Source organism: Zonotrichia leucophrys, chromosome 14 (genome assembly GCF_028769735.1).
Source record: "Zonotrichia leucophrys gambelii isolate GWCS_2022_RI chromosome 14, RI_Zleu_2.0, whole genome shotgun sequence".
In the NCBI taxonomy this organism is placed as follows: domain Eukaryota; kingdom Metazoa; phylum Chordata; class Aves; order Passeriformes; family Passerellidae; genus Zonotrichia; species Zonotrichia leucophrys.
This window is the reverse complement of record NC_088184.1, coordinates 13,826,172-13,835,169: the sequence shown is the minus strand read 5'-3', so window position 1 is coordinate 13,835,169 and position 8,998 is coordinate 13,826,172. Positions and strand designations below refer to the sequence as shown.

General features: G+C 55.1%; 1 protein-coding gene across 1 annotated transcript; it reads right to left on the bottom strand.

The window, feature by feature from the left end:
* Positions 1–407: 407 nt before the first annotated feature.
* On the bottom strand, positions 408–7,899 carry NT5M (5',3'-nucleotidase, mitochondrial). The gene is made up of 5 exons (XM_064726183.1): positions 6,791–7,899; positions 4,137–4,237; positions 3,700–3,760; positions 3,255–3,369; positions 408–3,055 (listed from the first exon to the last, which is right to left on the bottom strand). Exons 1-5 carry the CDS (start codon positions 7,055–7,057, stop codon positions 2,898–2,900), a joined length of 702 nt encoding a protein of 233 aa, XP_064582253.1. The 5' UTR covers positions 7,058–7,899; the 3' UTR covers positions 408–2,897.
* Positions 7,900–8,998: the final 1,099 nt, after the last annotated feature.

Below are 8,998 nucleotides of genomic sequence, written 5' to 3'. Positions count from 1 at the left end.
ATGCACAGGGATTCTCATGGCACAGCCCCACAGCAGGCAGGGGAGTCCACAGACACCTCACAGGAGTGTGCGGATGTGGAGCAGCCAGCAGTGATGGATAAGGCATAAAATCCCAGGGAGAGGCAGTCCATGGCCGTCCCAGCCCCTTTTAAAGCTTCTGCTCTGTGGCCCAACAGGACACACACTTCACAGCTTTATTTATTAGAAAAGATCTTTAGGAAGATGAGCTCTACTCTGCACTTGGCTTTATTTCTGCCCACAGGGACTGTGTCTAACAGGGTGATGGCACTGCCAGGACAGCAGGGCTGGTTCCAGGTTTTCTGGATAAGGGAACATTCCCAAACCTGGAGGTGAACCCCGCCCTATCCCCACACAGAGCCACGGCTGGGAAACTGCAAACCCCAAGCTCCATTTCCAGGCAGCTGGATGCCAAACAACCCAGTGTTTATTGCAGTGCTCCTCATTTGCCTCAGGTTTACAGATGTACATTCAAAAAGAAAAGCTCTGTGTATGTCAGCTGGACACAGACAGGCTTGAAGGACGAACGGGCCGATCCATCAGTGATGGAGTCACCTCCAGGTCCCGAGTGTGGGAGCAATCAGAGCAGCCACCAGCTCAGGATCTCTGTGCATGGAGCTGGAGCCTCAGGCACGAGGAACTCCAGCTCTGCTTTCAAGTATATTTGGTGTGGTGTATTTATCTCTGGCATCACATCTCACGGGGAAAAGTCCTGCTGGCCCCAGAGAGCCACAGCCCTCGGGGGAAGGTGAGAGGTTTGGGCAGCTGCTGGAGAGATGTGCCAGCTCATTTTGGCTCAATAAGCAGGGAAAAGGCTCTGGGGAGTTTGGGCAGCTCATATTTACATGGTACCATCAGAAAAAACCCAGCTTGGACCCCATGAGGTCACCTTGGCTGCACAGAGGGGCCAACAGCTGGTGGAGGGCTGGTGGAGGCAGGGGGTTCCTGATGTTCAGCAGCTGCAGCAGCCGCCCATGGTGCTCCCACACTGTCCCAGTTCCCAGCCTGCAAACCCCCAGCCAGCTCTTGGCCAGGGGGCTGCACATCCTAAATAAACCCCTCCAAACCAAACCCACCACCCAGAGAAGCACACAGTGGTTTAAACAATAAAGAAAAGTGAAAAAAAAAAAAGAGAAAAGATAAAAAGATGCTTGTGGTATGTAAGTCCTACTGCCCTGGGCCAACCATGCTGACTTTGTAAACAGGGCAAGCCCCAGGTCAACACAGGCCCCATCCCTGGCCCTGCAGCACCCAGGGAAGGCACAGGTTCCAAAGCACCAACTCCAGAACCCCTCCAGCTCCTGGCACAGGAGGGGCCTGGCTGCCACTGCTGAATTACATTATTTGTTGATTATGTAGCTTCAAGTTCATGTCCTTTCATTGATTGGGGTCCACAGGAGAGCAGAGGGGCAAAGCAAAGGTGTGAGCACGGGGTGCAGGGTGAAATCCCAGCCAAGCCCTGGCCACCACCTCTGCCTGGGGTGTTCAGTGTCCATGGGGGGAATTTCACTGCTGCAGCCAGCAAGTCCTTGGGCCAGGAGGGCAGTGGGGTCCTGGACAGCGTGGGGACACACAGCAGAGGGGGCCAAGGGCCTCTGTGGTGTCAGCAGTGACACCCCCAGCTCATCCCTGGGGCTCTGCCTGGGGGGCCCAGCAGCAGCTCCCACTGGGGACAGGCAGGCTGTGGCTGCCCTGTGGCAGTGCCACAGGCAGGAGGGGATGCCAGGCTCTCCCAGCAGCTGGGATGTCTCTCTGGGGCCAGCAGCAGCAGCAGCAGCAGCAGCTTTCTCCTGCCAGACAGGTCACTGAAGTTCAAGGCTGGACTGCTGCAGGCTCAGAGAAGCAAAAACGAGACAAACAAGGGAGGAAGAGGCTGTGGGCACAGCTATGCCAAAACCATCCCACTTGGAGCTGCCCCTTGGTCTAAACTTCCCTTTTGGGGGGCCAATTGCACCTTCCCAGCAGAGCTGGGTGCTCCCAGAGCTCAGCAGCCCCTGCACTGTCCCCTGGCAGAGGGGGCTGGTCCAGCTGTGACCCCTTTGCACCAGCCAGGCACTGAACACTTCCCTGCAGGGGCCCAGAGCCAGGGGAGTGGGGCTGGCAGCATCCTCTGTCCCCAGACAGAGCTGGGATCATGGTGGAGCTGCAGAACAAACCACCCTGGGCACCCCTCATGGGCTCCCATGCTGCTTTTGGTCAGGGTAGAGTTAATTTTTTTCACAGCAGCTCGTATGGGGCTCTATTTTCTGTGAAGAAAATGAACTCTACCCTGGCTGAAACCTGCACAGCTCCCCAGCCTTTAACAGCAACATCCCCCCAACATCTTCCCTTGCAGTATGTGAGAACTGCAGACAGCATCCAGGGATGTGCTGTGACAATTCCCAGTGCAGGGAGCCTGGACAGCCCCTGTCTGCTCTCCCTGCCCTTGCAGCCACCCCTCTCCCCAGACCCAGGCACTGTCAGGGGCAGAGATCTCCTGAGGCAGCCCCTTGGGATGAAACCTGGCAAGAACTAAGCAAATCACACACATGATCCCTGACCACGCTGTGGAGGGGAGGATGCAGAGCTGCTCTGTGCCATGCAGTGCCCAAGCAAGGGCAGTGACACGCTGAGGGTGACCTTGTCCATCAGGAGCACCAGGCTGGCCCTGTGGGGTGCAGATGCACCACAGACACCCCAGGAGCCAGAGGGCAATGCCTGGGCTGGGCTGGGGTCTGTTTTTCAAGTCCAGGTGACTGTGGTGCTTCAGCTCACCCTCCTCTTCCTCTGTGCAGCAGGGACAGCGTCTGTCTGTCTGTCCTGTGGCTGTGGCCCTCAGCAGGGCTCCACAGGGACACAGGCAGGTGGCTGCAGCCCCAGGTGGCCCTGGGGGCTGGTGTTTAGGTGGCCTGGCCGGGTGGGAGGCGTTTGCTGTCCAGAATGGCCTTCCAGTCATCAGCCCAGGAGTGCAGCCGGCGGCTGGGGGGCTTCAGCTGCAGGTGCTTGTTGTGGCAGGCAGTGAAGAGCACGTGCTCCCAGCTGGGGTTCTGCTCTGCCCCTGCAAGGCAAGGAAGGTCAGTGGTGGACAGTTCCATGGGACACTAAAGTTGATTTCACTCCAACATGAGACGCTGAAGTTGGTTTCACTCCAACATGAAAACCCCAAAGTTACAAAACCCAAAGAGCACAGAAAGACCAACACCCATCCCTGGCTCCCTCCAGTCACCCTTACCCTTGGCTTCACCCTCACCCCTCACCTGTTATATCAGGTCTGTCGTCTATAAGCAGATCAGCAGAAACCACTGTCTTATCTCGTGTCAAAACAATCTGCTCAAGAAATTCAGGGCCAAAGTGCTTCTCCACCCAGGCATACTGGAAGGCAAGAGATGGCTGGTGAGCTCAGGGAGGGCTGATGGATGGGGCAGGGGGTGCTTGGTGGAGTGCAAGCAGCCCTGGTCCCCACACAGGGAGGATTTCTCTCTTAATTAAGTTCATTAGTGGGGTGGATTTGGATGCTGCTGGAGTAAGAGTTCTTAGAAAGCCAAGCAGCTTTTGATGTTATGATGAAAGAATAAGACCAAGAGCCTCAGTGCATGCAAATGGATGGAACAGGTAAATTTTACAGCCAGAGGTGTGCAGGGGTCAGACACCTTTCACTGGGCAGTGTGGATGGGAGGGGAGCTGGGATTTGGGCTTGCTCACCTTCTCATAAGGGCAGTACCGGTACTTCTTGATTGGGCTGGTGCAGATGAACACATCAGTGCTGCCACAAGGAGAAAAACAGGGCCAGAGTGTCATTCTGGGCCAGAGCAGGCCCAGAGCAGCCCAAAGCCAACCCCCACCATACACAGATCAAACAGATTTAACACATTAATCCCCCATCTCACAGAATCCCACAGCACAATCACATCCCCCTTTGCACAGCCTTTGCTGGAGCAGAGAGCTGAAGGGAAGAGGCTGCACATGGCTGATGTTGTAGGTGACTGCTCCAGGAGTCAAAGCCCTCTCTCCCCTCCCTTCCCTGATGGCTGAGAGATATTTATTTTTAATGCTGTTGTTGTATCAGCACTTCTGCCAAGAGGTGGAAGTGAAGACACAGCTGCTCCTCTGTCCATCCCCACAGACAGGTTCATACTCACTCTGCCAAATTTGCCATTTGCTTCACAGCTTCCACAGCCCCAGGGAGAGGGTCCAGCTCGATGAAGAAGTTCTTGGATTCCCAGATGCTGATGGCTTTCTCCTGTGAGGGGAAAGCAAGCAGTTGCTGCACTTCTTGTGTTTTTTCCTGCATGTGCATCCTCCTCACCCTTTGCTAGGACAGAGGAGGGGACAGGAGAACAGTGGGAGCACCAGCTCCAGTCTCTCCTGCTCACCCCCTCTGCCTCTGTGGGTGCCTCTGCTCCCCACCCATCCCATACAATTCAGATTGGAGATGGAACAAATAAACAGGGTTGGTTTTGCCTCTGCAGCCCCACACACAGAGGGAGCTGCACCTTCCTGTAAGCCAAACACCAGAGATTATCCAGCTCCAAACCAAACCCATCCAAGGGACAGATCCACGTGGATCCAGCTGACAGCTCTACCATGGTGCTGTTCAGGTACTGTTCAGGTTCTGTCTGGCCTATTTGTCTCCATGAGATCACCTAAAATAGCAGCCAGGCTGCTCTCCCAGGAGCAGGAACGTTACAGGAGGAACCACATGTCAGGATGGATGCAGATGCTCCTCCTCAGGGAAGCCTGGACAAGGTCTAGCAGGCAAATAGAGCATCTCCAGGCAAGGATTTGAAACACAACATCCAGGACAGCAGCCTGGTATGGCACAGGGAGAACAGAAAGGAGCTCACAGTGAGCAAAACCTTGGGGTGAGGGCAGAGTCCAGGGGCTGCCTGCCATGGGTCCAGCACAGCTCTCAGGAACAGCAGCCCCTGCACTGCTCAAACAGGTTAACAGCTTGCCAGGTGCCAGGAAAGCAATTATTTTGCACAAACACTGTGTCCTCGGGGAGGAGAACTGGGAAGAAGCAGAAGTAGCCCAGCCCCAGTGCTGAGGTACAGCTGAGGAGCTGCAGATGCAGAAATGCCTCCAGGCTCCATGGCAAGAACAGCCAGCCTGAAAGTTTGGGGCCATGCAAACATTCAAACTCCAGTTGCTCTGCCTCAGACTGAGCAGTAATGGGATTTTATTTTTAGGGTATTGTCTGTAGTTGCACAAGAGACCCCTGAGAAACACAGGGGTGTTTCTGCCTCTTGCAGCAGAGCACTTCAAACTGCACTGAAGTGTTTTCTTGCAGCAGCACTTCCACAGCTATCCTGCTTCCAATTATGTCAAAAAGAATTTTGCAATCAAGCTTGAGGAGGGGAGAACTCAGCTCAGCTTGAGGAAAAGACCCACTCCACTCCCAGAGCCAGAAAAATTCCTTATGGCACCATGACCAGCATGCTGACCAGCAGCAGATGGAAAAATCCCCCAGGCTGGGAATCCCACCATGGTCCAGGACAGATCCTCAGCCCCATAAGGAATCTCCCTGCCTGTCCAGGGCTCTCCAGGTCTGTGTGCTCACTGCATTGCTGAACTCTCTCCCTTTCAGAGCTGGGACCTGCAGCTCACTGGACTCTTTGGCTCCTATTTTCTGGTCCCAGAGACTGGAATGGCCCACGTGTCTGGAGCAGCTCCCACTCACTTCAGCCCTGCCCTGAAACCACAGGGAAAACCAGGACTGCCCTGAGGTCAGACTGTGCAAGTTCTGCTAGTTGTTCAGCCCAAGATTTTGGTGGTTTTACATGATCACAGCAGACACAAGATGAGCTCACTTCATTTAACACATCCAAAGTAGTTAGGATCAAGGAAGAAAAAAAATTGTTATTATGTGTTATCCCTGCCAAACAGGGGTTTGAGCAGCTGCTTTACTGCACAAATGATGTTCTGCACTTCCCTCTCACCACTCCCGGCCAGGAAGGACACCTTATTCCTTCAGATCATCAAGCTGTTTAGGACTTTGCCCATGGGAGAGCCCAGGACCTTATTCCCACTCCTTCCCTGTAACCATCATACTCCTAACAACAGGAACACTTTTATTTACAATAACACATTTCAGTCACTGCAACTGTAACCCATGGATGAGACCACAGACATCCACTGGGATGGGAAATTTGTAGAGGCAGAAACCAACTCTCTACATCAGTCAGCCTGTTGCTGAATGCTAAATTACAACGTTGAGAGAGCTTCTGCTTTTAAGCTTTAATTATTAAACTGAATATAATAATTCCTGGCATGGGAGGGCTTAGGCTGTTTTAACTTCAAGTAAGCCTTCAAATGAAGCATCAATTGCTTGGTTTGTTCTGAACTGCTCTGCTGCATCCCACCCCTCACATTGCTCTTGAGGAGCTAAATAATCCATCTAGGAATGTACCAATCCAAATCAGAGCTAGAAAAACCCAGCTATGCAATCTGGGGTATTTCAAGACAGATGTTCTGAAATACCCCCTTGTCTTGCATCTGTCTCCATCCAGGCATGCAGAGAAAAAGCCCACTAGACCATCATAGTCTGGTCTAGTTGGAAGTTGGAATTAGATGCTCTTTAAGGCCCTTATCAACCCAACCCATTCTAGGACTCTAAGAAAGACATAGACATGCACAAAATCCCCTAGATTCCTGGGGAAAACCCACTGCTGGAAGCCCTCCTGTGTTCCTGTGGGAGCTTTTTGGTGGCCCTCACAAGGAACAGCAGTGTCACGATCTGGGGCTCAGAGGGTCCCTGAGGGGGACAAGCCCATGAAGGGGAAGCACAACTCACGCTCAGCTCGGGTCCCAGGCGCCCGTACTGCTCCGACACCCAGAAGCCCCTCCGGTCCTCCAGGGCAATGTAGGGCTTGTCGGGGTACCTGGCCCTGAATTTCTTCAGGAAGCCTCCCTCGAAGTCGGCCAGCACCCCGTCCATGTCCACCAGCACCCGCAGGGCCCGGCGGGACCCGGCTGAGGGGCCCAGCCCCCGGCCCAGCCCGGCCAGGGCACCACAGCCCCGCCGGGGCCGCAGGTGCAGGAAACAGCTCAGCAAAATCATCCTGGAGAGGGGTTTGGGATGGGGGATCTGGGGGATTTGGGGCAGGGGGCTCAGGGAAGCAGGGTCAGGGCAGGAGATGGGGGTTTGGGGCAGGGAATGGGGACTCAAGGAAAGGGATGGGGGACTTGAACAAGGGGATGGGGGCTCAGAGTAGGGGGCTCAGGGAAGGGGGCTCGAGGAAGGGGATAGGGGGTTGGAGCAGGGAATGGAACCTTAGAGCAGGGGAAGGAGGCTCAGGGAAGGGCAAAGGGGCTTGAGGAAGGGACTGGGGAGACTGAGGAAGGGGATGGAGCTTGGAGCAGAGGAAGAGGGCTCAGGGAAGGGGAAAGGAGCTTGAGAAAGAGACTGGGGAGATCGAGGAAGGAGATGGGGCTTGGAGCAGGAGAAGGAGTCTCAGCGAAGGGACAGGGGGTTGAGAAAGGGACTGGGGAGCTTGAGGAAGGGGATGGAGCTCGGAGCAGGCGATGGAGCCCCCAGGAAGCAGATGGGGGGCTCGGGGCAGGGGATAGGGGGCTCAGAGCAGGGTTGGGGGTGCTCTCCAAGCAAAGAGGGGTGCCTCTATTTCAAGCACGCCCCGAGGCAGCGGGCAGCCCTGCCGAGCGCATCCCTTTGCAGCAGGAGGAAGGAGCGGCCGGGGGGTGCAATGGGGAGCGGAGGGGGGGATGCAGGAACCCGTCCTGGCCCCCGGCGCGTCCTCCCCATCGCTGCCCGGCAGCGAGCGCGGAGCGGCGGCGGGAGGGCAGCGGGGACGGCGGAGCTCGCCCCGACCCGGCAGTGCAAAGCCCAGTTCCTCTTCCCGGTGCCTGCCGAGCCCGGAGCGCCGGCACCGCCTTAAAGCGGCACAAGCGCCCTGCGACAGCGCGGCGGCTCCGCGCCCGCCCGCCTTAAGGCTGCCCCGGCACCGCTGCCCGTGCCCTGCTTGCCTCAGTTTCCCTCGCTGTCAGCCTCTGAGATACCCACTCCCTCCCCATGCCCGTGTCTGCCTGCAGAGGTGATGGGTACATTTCGGGACACACGTGAAATGGTGATTTTCTGCATAAACCGCACTCGTTTCTGACAGTTCTGTGACAGCCGTGTGACAGGAAACCTTAAAAGCCAATCCCGGAGCCCAAAGGAGCAGGCACTGCACCAAGAAGGGCTCGGTGTTCTGAGCAGACACCAAAGATCTGTTCAAAAAACATATGTTTAAAACGTATGGAGAAGAGGGAGTTCTCCAAGTGGTACTGACAGGATTAGGCAAACACTGAGCTGGGAAATAAAAGTTTCTGCCCGACAGCACTAATAAGGTTCCAAAATATTTAATTTTTCAAGTCCAGAATGTTTTCAAGTGGAATGTATTGTCCTTGGTCCATAGAGAGGGCAAATTTGCTGTTGGGATGGGGTGACCTGGGGAAGGTCACAGAGGGAAGGAAGGAAGGAAGAACTGGCTGGACACAATGTTGATCTCAGCTGAGGCTGGGCGGGGAATGTGTCAAGTTCAGGTCTGTGTTTTGCTTTCACTTGCACCGCAGGCGTTTTGCTTCCTGCGAGGAATGGGATTTCAACACAGCTGGGTGTTCCTGACTAAGCACGGACGGAATGCATGCAAATTTATGGCTCCCCAGGGCAGTGGTCAGGGCACGGAGCCTGACAGAGCTCAAGGAGCATTCGGAGAACGCTGTCAGGCACAGGGTGGGATTTCGGGCTTGTCCTGTGCAGGGCCAGCAGTGGAACTGGATGATCCCTGTGGGTCTCTTCCAGCTCTGGATATTTTACAATTCTGTGATCTCCACTCAGGCTTCCATCATTTTCATGGATACTGAACACATTCCCTGCCTGCTGCATCTCCAAAGGGATGGAGAATACAGAACACGTATTAACCTGAGGGATTCCAATCCCATTCCCTGACACCAGAGCACACATTCCACGCAATGAGTCCCGCCAGAGGGGACAAAAGGGATT